The sequence below is a fragment of the Dryobates pubescens genome, chromosome 2 (genome assembly GCF_014839835.1).
Source record: "Dryobates pubescens isolate bDryPub1 chromosome 2, bDryPub1.pri, whole genome shotgun sequence".
Classification (NCBI taxonomy): domain Eukaryota; kingdom Metazoa; phylum Chordata; class Aves; order Piciformes; family Picidae; genus Dryobates; species Dryobates pubescens.
The window spans coordinates 12,513,986-12,528,777 of record NC_071613.1 but is presented as its reverse complement, the minus strand read 5'-3'; the positions used below and the strand labels follow the sequence as shown (position 1 = coordinate 12,528,777).

The window sequence follows — 14,792 nt, the reverse complement described above, 5'->3', positions numbered from 1 at the left end:
CAGTGCTCTGTGCCCCTCACAGTGAAGAAGATCTTGAGCTCAGGCTAATTACTGTGTAAAGAGTAATTCACAGAATCACAGAATGTTTTGGGTTGGAAGGGATCTTAATAGTTTCAACCCCTCTGCCTTAGGCAGGGACACCTTCCACTAGACCAGGTTGCTGAAGGCCCCATCCAGTGAGGCCTTGAACAGTTCCAGGGAGGGCACATCTAAAACATCCCTGAGCAACCTGTTCCAGTGTCTCACCACCCTCACTGGAAAGAATTTCTTCCTAATACCCAATCTAAATCTTCCCTCTTCCAGCTTAAGTCATTCCTCTTGTCCGATCACTGCAAGCCCTTGTAAAACCTTCCTCTCCTGCTTTCTTGTAAGCCCCCTTCAGGTGCTTTACTTTAAATTCTTTGTTTGTCCTCCCAAAGGTTTTAATAACCTGCCTTATTACAGGCAACACAGGTAGCAGTCTCAAAACTGTCCTTTTAGTATTGAAGTTTCTTTTGATACAGCTTTCCAAGCCTCCAGATAAGTGACCTGAGCCATGCTGAAATGGTTGCTTAGTTCTTACGTTTTTCCCCATTTTCAGGCCTTTCTTCAGGTGGCTGACAAAGAAGTGCTTGCATCACAGCTGCTCATCCTGGCTGGGCAGAGACTGGCCTTTGCTTTACTTCACACACAGACAAAGGAGGGTATGGAAGTCCTTGCTAGGCTTCCTTCAACACTGTGTACTTGGGTCAAAGCTATGGTAAGTTAAGCTCTATGTAAGAAAAGAGGTTGATTATTTTTGTTGGCTTGGTTTTTTGGGAGCTTGTGTTCACCAAGCCAGAGAGTACAGCTTGAATGGCCCTTTTGTACTCATGGAAACAACAATTTATTCTCATTTCTCCTGGTGCTAGGTCTTGTTTCCTGGAGAGCAAAGCAGTTTCATGGGTCAGAGCAATAAACCATAGGAATGTGTTTTATACAAGTTCAGGAGGGCTTACTTGCAGATGATCATCTGTAAACTAACTCTGAGGCTGTGGTAATTCTTTTCCATAGGACCCCCAGGAACTTCAAAACATAGAGGTGCCAATTGCCACAACAGCTAAACTGGTTCACAGAGTCATAGAGCACTTGCCAGAGAACCATGGGCAGTACAGCCTTGCCTTGAACCTGATGGAGGCTGTGGAAGCCATCTCCTCCTGATGCTGCTGGCTAGCACAGCTCTGCTCCCCGGAGGTGTCATGCATGGTTTTACACAACGAGGCTGAACTTTACAGACAGAAACAACAGAAAGAACTGCTCCCCAGCCTAGAATTTCAGAAGGCAACTTTAAATTGGAGTGTATTTTAAATTCTGCACTAGTAGAAAGATGTTTAGTTTCTAGTACACTTGTCAGTATCTGAAATGCTTTGTTATTTATTTCTGACTTGAGTGCTTCTTGAGGTAGTCTAAATTTGGGTATATTTGACAGCAGTTTTAGTCTATTTACAAAAATCACATCTTGTGCAATTCTGTATTTCATGCTGCAGTCTCAATGTTCCATGTATGGTTTGTTTCTCCAAACCAAGCTGTAGAAACACCTGAGAGAAACTTCATTCTCTGAAGTTAGCATGTAAAGCCCAGAAGTGGGCTTTCAGAAGCTGGTGTTGGGCTTATGCCTTGTAGCTGCAATACCTGTGACAGTGTCAGCTGCACTAGGCAGGCTGAAACACAAAGGGACAACGGCCCCCCCTGAGAAGCAGCTTGGGAAGGAGAATCCAGTTCTCCAGCCAGAAACATGGACTCATCTTTTAGCCTGGACCTCCCAGTCTTGCCTCCACAGTGCTGGGCTTCAGCTACAACTGGATTTGCATCCCTCTTCTTTATTATTAAGCTCTGCTGAGTTTAAGTAGGTCAAGGAATGTCTTACTGGACGATTGTTCCCCATCTTACCACTGTAGAAGACTTAGTATGCTATAAATCTCTGCACAAGTTAACTTGTAGTCAAAAACTGCTTAAGTAGTTGACCCAACTTCACTGAAGAGCTATATATAGTACTGAGTACTTTAGCCTTAAACCCCATACTTTTATTGATGGTATCTACAGGGAATCAAATAGTGAGCATCTTCACTGTTGGGGTGGTATTAAACATGATTCTCTTTCATCAGCTGGTACTGTTTACCTTCTACCTAAAGGAAGCCAGGAGGAAAACAAAAAGAAAGAAATTGGTGTAAATTGGTTTTGTCTTGAAGTCAGCTGAAATAAGTAGCTCCATCTTGTACCCTGCTCCTACCTGCATTATGTGTGACAAACAGACATCGTATTCTGCCTTGCTGGAGACAGAATGTGGTTTTACCTTTCTGGAGTATGTGCTGCTGTCATCTAGGGTGAAGACTTCCCTTAAAAAAATGGTTCTGAAGGTGGCTTGTTCTACACAGCTTCCTGCCCCAGTTCCTAATCACTGCACTTTACCTGATGAAGGCTTCTTGTGATGAGTTTTGTTATTAAATGTTTGACTTCCTACACTGACACAAAGTCTAAGAAGAGTAAGGATTCTAGTAAGAACAAGTGGCCAGCCTTGGTTTATGCTTTAGGAATTTCCATACTGACTTCCATGACAGAGTTTAAACAGCTGTAGGGGAAAAAGGAAAGGCAGGCAGCACTCTGCAGAAATGTTTATGCTAGATTTGGGCATCATGGAACCTGAGGAACACTGAAAATGGTTTTTTAGTTGTTATATTCCTGTATCCTGGGACAGCTGTGTGAAGGGTTTGGCCGTGCCCCACTATCATGACAGAGCTGACACACTACACCAATCAAATCTGTAATGTACTGTAAGTAATACTCTGTACATAGTGCTATTTTGTGTCTAATTTGCTGTGGATTTGTGTAAATTGATTAAATAAAATTTGAGGTTTCATTTTGCCTTTTCCTTCTTTACAGGGCTTGGTGGTTACCACTTTTGTTTTTCCTTCTTCTGACTCAGAGGAGCAGTAGAAAGATGACTGTAGACAAGCCTGGTTCTCTGGGGGGCTGCAGAACCACTTTGCTGACAGTATAAAAAAATTAAGCAGTAGCTGGTTTAGTGCAGGGTGTCACTTACAGAATACAGAATTAACCAGGTTGGAAAAGACCTTTGAGATTACCCAACACCACCTAATCAACTAACCATGGCACCAAGTGCCACATCCAATCCCCTCTTGAACACCTCCAGGGATGGTGACTCCACCACCTCCCTGGGCAGCACCTCCCAAGGGCCAATCTCTCTGTGAAGAATTTCTTCCTCACCTCCAGCCTAAACCTCCCCTGGCACAGCTTGAGACTGTGTCCTCTTGTTCTGGTGCTGGTTGCCTGGGAGAAGAGACCAACCCCCCACCTGGCTACAACCACCCTTCAGGTAGTTGTAGAGAGCAATGAGGTCTCCCCTAAGCCTCCTCTTCTCCAGGCTAAGCAACCCCAGCTCCCTCAGCCTCTCCTCATAGGGCTTGCAGAAGTGAACTTCAGAAGCGCAGAGGTTGCTAAACCCACGTAGATCAGTTACTTTGAACCACCCTTTTTATTAAGCTGAAAAGTAATATACACAAGTAATATACAGAGAAGGTTCCCACCAGAGCCCCACAGGATAAGTCAGCTCAGGCTGAGGCATAAGCATCTGGGGCTACAGGCCTCAGCAGACAGAGCTGGGCAGCCACCGCTTGTATACGCATCGCTAGCCATGATGTTGGAGCAACTTTGGGACAGGCATCACCTCTTCACCTGCTTCCTTTTCCAGCAATGACCTTCAGGCAGCGTGGGCAGGGAGTGCTTGAGGAGTCAGCAGTATATCTCCTGCAGCGAGGGCATTTTGCTTTGGCAATGGGTTGGGCTATAACCTTGTAGGAGGAGTCCTCTCGGATAAAACCACCTGTTGAAGACAGCATCATTAGTGCGCTGATGGTGGTGCAGGGAGCAGACTCGACTCTACCTACGACGTGAGCAACTTGGTATGTTGTAGTGCAGAGAACCAGCTGCTTCACACAGTAACCTGTTTGGATTTATTCCCTTACCTTCCATGTTAATCAGAAAGTTCCCTTTGGTAATGTTTGCATCTGCAGGTGTTTCTTTAGGTAGCTCACTCAGCAGGGTGGTCTGGGAAGCCATCATTATTTCATTCAGCTGTGAAACACTAGATGTTTCTTCAGCCTGCAGTGCCTAGGGAATCACACAATCATAGAATGTATCAGATGGAAAAGACCTCTAAGATCAAGTCCAACCCTCAACCTAACACCACCCTGGCCACTGAACCATGTCCCAAAGGGCCGTGGGTCCGTGTTCATTGAACACCTCCAAGGATAGTAACTCCACCTCCCTGGGTTCCAGTGCCTGACCACTTTTGCATATCAGTAAAAAATTCTTTACTGAATGACCTCCCCAGGTCATTTCCTCTCATTCTATCACCTGATAGCAGGGAGAAGAGACCAACCCCCACCTCACTACCACCTCCTTTCAGGAAGCTGTAGAGAGCAATGAAGGCTCCCTTCAGCCGCCTATAAATAACAGATGAGGGGGAAACAAGACACAGGCAGGTACTTTTGGTGGTGCCCAGTGGCAGGACAAGAGGCAGAGAGAAACTGGAAGAGGAGAAAATACAAAAGAGAGGTGGTCAAATGCTGGCCTTGACACATAGGCTGACACATAGCCCAGAGTTTGTGGAGTCTCCATCCTCAGAAATACTCAAAACCCAACCAGACACAGTCCTGGGCAAGCTGCTGTAGCTGACCCTATCTGAGCCAGGCAGCTTGGGTTATCTCCAGCAGTCCCTCCCTACCTCAACTACTCTCTGATTTTTCTGGCAAGTGAAAAGCAGAAGAAAGTTTACAGACAATGTGATCTTTTACCTCCATTAACTCAAACAGCAATCCAGGCTCAATCACAATGACGACTTCGTACTCCAAAGCGTTCTTGCCAGAGATGGAGCCGAGGAAAGAATCTCTCATGGCGCATGCACCTTCTATCGCTTCCTCAATGCCAGGCTTCTTCCACGCTGGGCTTGCTTTAATCCAGCCCGTCCGGAACACACCCTCTGAGTCTTCAAAGCCAACAAAGGAATTGTTAATTTGCTGTCTCTCTATCCAGGTGTTTATTAAATAAAGAATAGCAGCACACAATGGGTTGTCCAGGGAGGTGGTTGGGGCGCCGTCCCTGGAGGTGTTTAAGCCCAGGCTGGATGAGGCTCTGGCCAAGCCTGATCTAGTGTGAGGTGTCCCTGCCCATGGCGGGGGGTTGGAACGAGATGATCCTTGTGATCCCTTCCAACCCTGACTGATTCTGTGATTCCATGATCTCTGTATGTGCATTCCTTTGAGCTGTGCCATGAAACAGGGCGATAAAGGAATTCCTTGGCTACTAGAGGTGCTTTACCTTTCTTGTAAGGGAGGTGCTGGAAAACCTCCTCTGCCAAGTGAGGAAGGATTGGTGCAAAGGATCGCACCACTATGTCCAACGCCTCCGCTAGCACAGTTTGACATGAGCGACGCTTGGGATCTTTCTCTTCTTCACAATAGAGCCTGCAAGGCAGAGATGGAAATAGTTGTAGTCAGAGAGCCATACTTTCAGGACTGCCACTGACAGTGCAGAAGTGTGACCTGCTTGTCTTTCCTAGGAAAAGCTTCTCTTCATTTCCCTTCCTAAGCAAGCAGTGTGGTGTGGGTAGAGGGCTATCTGAACATACAGCACCACAGCACTGTTTGGATTGGAAGAGACTGCTAAGATCATTGGGTGTAACCACTAACACCAGCATGGCCATTACACCACATCCACACATTTCTTGAGCATCTCCAGGGACACTGACTCTACCACTCCCTGGGCAGCCTGTTCCAATGCCTGACCACTCTTGCAGAAAAGAATTTTTTCCTACTATTCAACCTAAATCTTCCCAGGTACAATTTCAGGCCATTTTCCTTCAATGTATCACCTGAAACTAGAGGGCACAGCAAGGGAGTTTTTCTCCATGGCACGTTAATCTGCTTCATTTGTATAGAAGAGAGTCTTAGGGAGGTGAACCTGCAGCTCTGCCAGCCCTTTGTTCTGCTTCATCTACGCAAAAGGCAGCATTAGGGCTTTTGCAGTTTCTTCACTCCCCTTCACAGTATCACTAAGGTTGGAAGAGACCTCAAAGATCGAGTCCAACCTGTCACCACAGACCTCATGTGGAAACTAAAGGTGAGTACAACCCAAATCAGTATAACCCCCTACACCTCCCTCCCACATGAAACAGCCCTTTTGACGTTCACATCCTTGGGATTCTTTTACTTGGTGTTTTGTATGGGCAAAAGACAGTAGTGTACCCAGATAAATGCTGAAAGCCCTTCCCCCTACCTCCCCAAATTCAGATGCACACCTCCAGGCAGAAAGACAGGTCCAAGAACCTATCGTTAAAACCTGATTGAGTTTTAAATGCATACGCTTGACTACCTTCCAGAATTCCTCAGTATCCCCAGTGTGGAGAACACAGAAACACACTGATGGCAAAAGCAGTGGAAAGCAGCTAAGCCTTCACCTCTGAGCTTCAGCGCACCATGAGATGTTCTCCAAGATACCTGTATTCACTCGACAGTCCCCTGCAGTGTTACCTCCAGGTCAAGCTGACCAACTTCCCCCCTTCTAAAGGAAGCAGTAATGAGCTTACCTGTCTTTGATCATGGTGAAATAAAAGTTAGACAAGTTTCTGGAACAGAATGCTTGCAACAATCGAACAACTTTGCTATAATCATATTCTTTGTATGCTTCTGTAACCTGGGAGGGGGAGCAGAGAGGTAAGGACAGGCTGTCAGTTTTCAGCACCTGGCACACAAGGGAAACACCTGATGAACCTGAACTTGCAGAAACTGTCATGAGTGAGATGAAGTCTGGGAGCATCTCCTCTTTAAAAGGTTGTTGGGACAGGGAAGGAGGAAAAAAATTATTTAGTTAACAATTAGGACCAAAAAAAAATGTAATCTCCATTCAAATTTGAAGGGAAGAAGATGGGAGAGCCCCAGAACTGGTGCTTATGTGTTCTGAGTGGCAGAACAGTTCCAAGTGGCAGACATGAGGAAATTTGGGACTGCAGATGTCCCAAGGTTTGCACTGGTATTTTTTGTTTTATAGAAGCATAGAATTGTTAGGGTTGGAAGGCACCTCAAGGATCATCCGGTTCCAACCCCCCTGCCGTGGGCAGGGACACCTCACACTACAGCAGGTTGCTCACAGCTACATCCAGCCTGGCCTTAAAAACCTCCAGGGATGAGGCTTTTACCATCTCCCTGGGCAACCTGTTTCAGTGTCTCACCACCCTCATGGGGAAGAACAACTTCCCAACATCCAATCTGAATCTACCCATTTCTAGTTTTTTTTCCATTCCCCCCCAGTCCTATCACTCCCTGACACCCTAAAAAGTCCCTTCCCAGCTTTCTTGTAGCCCCCTTCAGGTACTGGAAGGCCACAAGAAGGTCTCCTCAGAGCCTTCTTTTCTCCAGACTGAACAGCCCCAACTCCCTCAGTGTGTCCTCATAGGAGAGGAGCTCCATCCCTCTGCTTATCCTCATAGCCCTTCTCCAGACACATTCCAGCACCTCCAGATCCTTCCTGTAATAGGGGATCCAGAACTAGGTGCAGTACTCCAGGTGGGGTCTCACCAGAGCGGAGTAGATGGGGAGAATCACCTCCCTCGACCTGCTGGCTATGTTTGTTTGTTTGTTTTGTTGGTTTGGGGCTCTTTTCGTGTTTGTTTTTTGGTTTTCCGCTGTTTAGGGGGTTTTTGGAGTTTTGGTTTGCTTTGTTTTTGTTTTGGTGTGGGTTTTTTGTGTCTTTTTTGTTCAAATGATGTCAAAACCAACTGAAGAATGCTTCAAAACAAACCCTCTTGAAACTTGAAAGGGGCTTAAGGGAGTGCCCGGTGCATCAAAAACATCTTTGTGATCACCATTTGCTTACTCTACAGACACACTTTAATCATGCAATCAAAGAATTTTCCCTACAGGGTCTAAGCAATAGAAAGCATTAGGCATGTATTCATCTAAATAACATTTCCCCCTACCTTGTTGCCATAATCCTGCAATAGATGCAGCATGTATTGATCTACTATGTACATCTCTGAAGGGGGGATGGAGTCTGTTTCTGGGTTGAAGCCGCTCACATTTCCCAGCATGAAGCGCAGCGTGTTGCGGAGCTAGGGGAACAGCAAAACAAAATGTTAATGGCCTGCACTTCAGATGAAACATGAAGTGATTATATTCTATAGTGAGCTACCTAAAAGTTGGCTGGTTTTCAAAATGATTGTTTGAATAGTTAACAAAAGCATCAGGAAGATCAGAGACCAGAAGGACCTATAGGAGATTAAAGACAGGGCTGCAAAAACTAGTCCTTTCTCTCAGCATGCTCTGCTATTTGAACCACAGCTGTAGAAAGCAGCAGCACCCACTAAAGGAGTTTGGAAAAGCTTTCTAGGCTAAAGATTGAGAAGTTTTACAATTAATTCTACTTGGTCAACACTAACTGAATACAGTATATATTTGTTTGGAAGAAACCTTCAAGCTCATCCAGTCCAACCTTCAACCCAGCGCTGAAGGGTTGACACTAAACCACGTCCCTAAGCACCAGGTCCACACGCTGTTTGAACACCTCCAGGGACTGTCACTCCATCACTGCCCTGTGCACAGTATTCCAATGTTTGAGAACCCTTTCAGTGAAGAATTATGTCCAGCCTAAACCTTCCCTGGCACAGCCTGAAACCACTTCATCTAGTCTGGCCACTTGCCACCAAGAAGAAGAGTCTGACCTCCTCCTTGCTCCAACCTCCCTTCAGGTAGTTGTAGAGAGCAATGAGGTCTCCCCTCAGCCTCCTCTTCTCCAGAGTCAATGACTCCAGCTCCCTCAGATGCTCTTCATAGGCCATGTGCTCTAGGCCTTTCCCCAGCCATGCTGCCCTTCTCTGGACACGCTCCAGCACGCTTTTATAGTAAGCGGTCCAGAACTGAACACAGTATTCTAGGTATGGCTTCACCAGTGCCCCGATTATATAGAGGACCCGTCCTCAGAATGGAGAGCTTAAGCATATTTGGCTGTTACCTTGTTGATATCATCTCTTGCAGCATTAAGCACAACAGGCCCAATCATCACCTCAGCAAAAACATTTGATTCAGCCACCCACCAGCGCAGAACATCGGCACCGTACGGCGGATCCTTGGTGTGATCCTAAGTGGAGAAAGAAAGGCACATCAGCAGAGGTGCTGGGGGCCCTGCAGCATGGTGAGCAGCACAAGCCTGTGCTGTGCATATAGTTGTAAGCCTGTCCAGAAAGCATTTAGAGGTCTCCACCCTCTTTTAAGAAGGTTTACTGTTATGCCAAGACTACAATATAAACTTGCAGCAATCTGCGTACAGGAAATGCTAGAACTCAGCTAAGCTGAGACAAACTCATCTTGAATCCTTTGAACACTTGACATTAAAACAGCAAAGTCAGTATCTAAATCTGCATACTTTTTTTTTTTTGCTCCCCTTCAGACAGTTCTTTTTAGCCTGTCTTCAAGTCTGAAAATAGCATCTCCCCTTTTGGAAGGAACTATTGTGTGTGTGATTGAATCAGATAAGCAAGTCTTTGTAAGTTTTCTTTTCTCTCAAGTTGCAAGATCTGCTTATCAGCCTCAGAAAGAGCAACAGCAGGGCTGGGGAGGGGAAGAAAGTCCAGAGCATCACCTGCAGTGCAACCTCCCTGACCACAGGCAATAAACAGCCTCCTCTGAGAGGGAATTGCTGGGCTACAAGTGCTGCTCTGAGTGCTCTGCTGCTAGGCCTAGCTTGTAGGTTTCAGTCAGTTGGAAGCAAAGGTTGATTAAGTATTTATTTTTATTTAATTACAGAATGTTAAGGGTTGGTAGGGACCTCTAGAGATCACTGAGTCCAACCCCTCTGTCAAAGCAGCATCACCAAGGGCAGGCCACACAGGAATGCATCCAGGTGGGTTTTGAAAGTCTCCAGAGGAGGAGACTCCACAACCTCTCTGGGCAGCCTGCTCCAAGGCTTTTGTCACCCTCAGAGTAAAGAAGTTTCTTCTCATGCTAAGGTGGAACCTCCTGTGTTCCAGCTTGTACCAGCTGTTCTTTGTCCTATCACTGGGCACCACTGAAAAGAGACCATCACTTGCGTCTTAACACCCACCCCTCAGATATTTACAGGCCTTAATAAGATTCCCCCCTCAGCCTTCTCCTCTCCAGACTAATCACACCATCAACAGTGTCCCCAAGTGAAAAGGAACCATTCCACACCTTCTACACAATGCATTTTCTCCTGTCTTGGCACAGAACAAAGGTATCAAATAGAATTGCAGCGTAGCCAAAGTCTTTAGAAGAGCCTCAGGGAGTTCTGCTACAAGACAGCTCTTTGGAGAAAAACATGTCACAAGACAGCTGCAGCATCTGGCAGGGAAACAAAATTGTAACTAGCCACGCTAAGAAACTCAAAACTTTGACTTACTTCACCTCCATTGATAACTACATCAGGGTCAACCACGTTGCCAATGGATTTAGACATCTTCTCCCCTTTCTCACCAAGGGTAAATCCATGAACTACCAGTGTCCTGAAGAAGAGATTTTAGTGAAAACAAAACCTCAGCAGAAAAACAGAAAGCTATGTTAAAAACATATTTCTAAGGAGGGTATTTCTAAGCCAAAACATACAGGAAACCTCCATTTTGACAGGTTCCAGCAAGTCAACATCTTTCCTAAACTGAGGGGCCCAGAACCGGACACAAGACTCAAGGTGTGGCCTAACCAGTGCTGAGTGCAGGAGGAGAATGACCTCCCTGTTCCTACTGGCCACACTGTTCCTGACACAGGCCAGGATGCCATTGGCCTTCTTGGCCCCCTGGGCACACTGCTTGGCTCATGTTCAGCCTACTATCAACCAGTACCCCCAGGTCCCTTTCTGCCTGGCCACTCTCCAGCCACTTTGACCCCAGCCTGCAGCACTGCATGGGGTTGTTGTGGCCAATGTGTGATGATGGAAAAAAATCTAAACAAGGAATCCATTCCAATCTAATCCAAGAAAAACTTTATACTGGAAATGTAAGAACATAAACACTCCATCATGGTTTGGCTTCTCTTGGTTCAAGCTCTGCTGCCCACACTCCACACTACCACAAGCCTGGTATTTAATGCATGAACTCGCAATGTGCTTGCAATCCACACACTTACTTATACGGCGCTTTCTTCCTTGCTGCCACACTAGTTAAGAGAGAGGATTGGAACCACCCTCCCAGTTGGTCTTTTCCTTCAAGGTATGTATCTGCTCTTTGATCTGCACCTTGAAAAACAGAAGATGTTGTTTAAAATATCGGGCAGCATCTTCAAACAATTAATACACTCACCAGAAGCTCTCAGAAAGTGAGTAGTAAAGCTTAATTTTGCTCTTTACTTTTTCTGCATGATGCATGGGCACTTGAACTTGCAGTGATTCATTAATGCCACAATTTCTTTTCAAACACATGACTCACTGAATGCCCAGATTTAACAAGTGAGCTTGCTTTTCCCCTAATATAACAATAAATTGTCAACACAGGAGCTACCACGCTCAGAGGACTTCCTAAGAAGTTCTCCAAATACTTTCCAAGTACTCCTAAACCAACTTAAGGACCCAACAACAACAAACACATATACACACAACCAACAAAAAAGAAATACCAAAACAACCCACCAAAAAACCCAAACCACAAAACAACACCCCCACCTCCCCCACCCTCCTCACCCCCAACTAAATTAAGATCACATACTTTGGAGTGAAAAAAAAATATCAATGCTACAACCTACAACTCTACCAGTTTGGAATTACTCAGACTCTGAGTCACAGGCATAAGGTGCCTGACCAGCCTGTGTAAGGCATTAGGTGTTTTCAGAGGACAGGGGAAGCTTTGGCAGTGACCACAGCTCAGCTGTGACAGAATTTACATTTCTGGGCATTGGTGTTCCATGAAAACTAACATTTTCAGGAGAGGGTCAGGGCAGCTTGTGAAAGAGAGGGGTTCTGGAGAAGCTTGGCTTGTTTAGCTTATCTAGGTAAGGGCTGAGTGGAAACATTATTCCCTATACATACACAAAAAAGAGGAATACTAGAGATGAACAACTGGAGCTAATGAGTACTGTTGGCATCAGAGGGAAAAAAAGGCTGCAAAGCACAGCCTGGGTATTCTGACTGCACACTGAAAGCTGGAGAGCAAGCTCAGCTTTCCCACAGGCTTGAAAGAGGACAGCATAGTTTTAATGGCTTCACTGGTAGAATTAAGTCACTGTACAATAAAGTACAAGACTTGTTGACTCAAGAAGTTCCCTAAGAAGTTCCTCCTTGTCCTAAACAATCCCAGAGAGGTCATCACCAGAGCAAGAACATAATCATGTGGAGCACAGCAGAACACTCAAGTCAAAGCCTACAGACGTGCGAAACGATACACGTACTTGGCGGGAATTTCACACACACAGAATCACCAAGGTTGGAAGAGACCTCAAAGATCATCAAGTCCAACCTGTCACCACAGACCTCATGACTAAACCGTGGCACCAAGTGCCACGTCCAATCCCCTCTTGGACACCTCCAGGGACGGTGACTCCACCACCTCCCTGGGCAGCACATCCCAGTAATGGCAAATGACTCTCTCAGTGAAGAACTTTCTCCTCACCTCCAGCCTAAACTTCCTCTGGTGCAGCTCGTGACTGTGTCCTCTTGTGCTGGTGCTGGTTGCCTGGGAGAAGAGACCAACCCCCTCCTGGCTATAACCTCCCTTCAGGTAGTTGTAGACAGCAATGATGTCTCCCCTGAGCCTCCTCTCCTCCAGGCTAAACAATCCCAGCTCCCTCAGCCTCTCCTTTAGTTTTGATTCTACAAGCTTGCAGTGTAATTTCCCATTCAGACAAAAGCTTTTCTACTCAGTTTTTTGTCTACCAACTCTTCCTAAGACCCCTGAGACAATGCTTCTTTCTGCTGCTGACACACTTGATCTATTTGTTTAACTTAATGGAAGTTTCGCTATTGAGATCCATCCTGCAATAAAAGGAAGTTCAACATTACAAAGGTCAAGGCCACAGAGTTCCAGCCAGCACAGGAAAAATCTGTGGGTGGGTGTTAAGGTTTTCAGCACAACTGCTTATTCCTTTAAGAAGTTCCATGACAAACTTGGGGTTTAAATGTAGAATAAGTAGGTATCAGCCCTTTAACATCAACAGAGTGCAAAGTCACTTGTGAGGACAGGACACACAAAAAAACACAAAAGAGGTTTTGTGGGCAGCAAAAAAAAAACCCAGCAGTGAAAAATCTGTACCACCACCTTTGTTATTTACAACTAGTTTGCCATCCACTGGTTTTAGAGGAGGGAACTTTTGATGGGGATACCTGCAGTTCCAACTCAGAGAAGAGTTCCGTCAGAATCACAGAATCAATAAGGTTGGAAGAGACCTCAAAGATCATCAAGTCCAACCTGTCACCCCAGACCTCATGACTACTAATCAACTGATTTCAAGCAGCAAATTACCAGCCTTTTCTGACAGGAATTAGCACATCTGGCAAGCTGGCTAACGTAGCTCAAAGGTAATGGAGGCCTGAAGGTTTTAACTCTGCAAAACACAAACATGGGTTTTGCATCTTCAAACCCTGCCTTTTAGGTTCACTGGTAGCTCTCCTGCCCTGGTTTCATTCAAGTTGCAATGGTTATACATAAATTAATCAGAGCAGTGCACGTTTCTGTAAATAGAATAGAATTAACCAGATTGGAAGAGACCTTTGAGATCGAGTCCAACCTATCATCCAACACTATCTAATCAACTAAACCATGGCACCAAGCACCCCATCAAGTCTCTTCCTAAACACCTCCAGTGGTGGTGACTCCACCACCTCCCTGGGCAGCCCATTCCAATGGCCAATCACTCTTTCTATGAAGAACTTCTTCCCCTGGCACAGGTTTAGGCTGGATGTTAGGAAGAAGTTCTTCATAGAAAGAGAGGAAATGGAGGAGTAGAGAAGAAAAGAAATGGAGGGGTATGTTCAGCAACCCAGAAAAGACTCTTCAGTTGTTTATTTTACACTGAGGTATAGTACATAGGTCACTTAAGAGAATTACAATTTATGATCCTTCTGGTTTGGATTTCAAGATTCCATATCTTTGATGTTACAGACCTTGACTTTTAGATTAAACATACTGTATTTTCATGCCAGGAATGAATCAACTAAGATAAATTCAAGTCTCTCAAGTCAGCACAAAAGTTTAAACACTTAGATAGGTTAAGTTGTAAAAGAATCATATTCATTCAGTTAAATATTAGCCAATAAGATAGGGGGAAGGAAAAAGAGAAGTCATGATGTTGAAAACTACCATCACTGTGAGACATAACTATGGGTGAAAAGCTCTGTGACTTTTGCCACTGGCATCACAAAGAGACCAGACTGCACTGTTGTGGGAAATATACTGAAAAATAATCATCCTAAGGTTGTTGTGCAGTCAGCTCTCGGCCCGTGAAGAAAAAGTCCAGACCTGCAAGAGTATTTCAGAGTGAGAAAATAATCCTCTGCAGTGGATACACCAAAGACAGCTACTGAAATAAACATTATCAAAAGGCCATGCAGAAACTGAACTTAAAAGCAAGAGCAGAAAAAGAGGGAAGGCTAAAAAAAAAAAGAGAAGAGAAAAAGAGGGAAGGCAAAAAATAAAAGAGAAGAGAAAAAGAGGGAAGGCAAAAAATAAAAGAGAAGAGAAAAAGAGGGAAGGCAAAAGAGAAAAAGAGAAGAGAAAAAGAGGGAAGGCAAAAAAAGGAGAAGAGAAAAAGAGGGAAGGCAAAAAA

The 14,792-nt window shown here is 45.2% G+C and overlaps 2 protein-coding genes across 2 annotated transcripts in view; one reads left to right on the top strand and one right to left on the bottom strand.

The window, feature by feature from the left end:
• The window catches only part of RAB3GAP2 (RAB3 GTPase activating non-catalytic protein subunit 2), a 52,796-nt gene extending 50,632 nt beyond the window's left edge, over positions 1 to 2,164 (top strand). Inside the window, exons 34-35 of the mRNA XM_009900087.2 lie at positions 581 to 739; positions 1,033 to 2,164. Coding sequence (XP_009898389.2) covers positions 581 to 739; positions 1,033 to 1,179 — 306 coding nt within the window. The 3' untranslated portion in view covers positions 1,180 to 2,164. The remainder of the gene's footprint in view (positions 1 to 580; positions 740 to 1,032) is intronic.
• A 1,334-nt stretch (positions 2,165 to 3,498) lies between these two features.
• IARS2 (isoleucyl-tRNA synthetase 2, mitochondrial) overlaps positions 3,499 to 14,792 on the bottom strand; it is a 32,014-nt gene continuing 20,720 nt past the window's right edge. The window contains exons 15-23 of the mRNA XM_054170183.1: positions 11,166 to 11,274; positions 10,447 to 10,549; positions 9,043 to 9,168; positions 8,012 to 8,143; positions 6,623 to 6,729; positions 5,356 to 5,501; positions 4,833 to 5,023; positions 4,002 to 4,146; positions 3,499 to 3,859 (exon numbers count right to left, since the gene is read on the bottom strand). Of these exons, the coding sequence (XP_054026158.1) occupies positions 3,708 to 3,859; positions 4,002 to 4,146; positions 4,833 to 5,023; positions 5,356 to 5,501; positions 6,623 to 6,729; positions 8,012 to 8,143; positions 9,043 to 9,168; positions 10,447 to 10,549; positions 11,166 to 11,274 (1,211 nt within the window). The 3' untranslated portion in view covers positions 3,499 to 3,707. The remainder of the gene's footprint in view (positions 3,860 to 4,001; positions 4,147 to 4,832; positions 5,024 to 5,355; positions 5,502 to 6,622; positions 6,730 to 8,011; positions 8,144 to 9,042; positions 9,169 to 10,446; positions 10,550 to 11,165; positions 11,275 to 14,792) is intronic.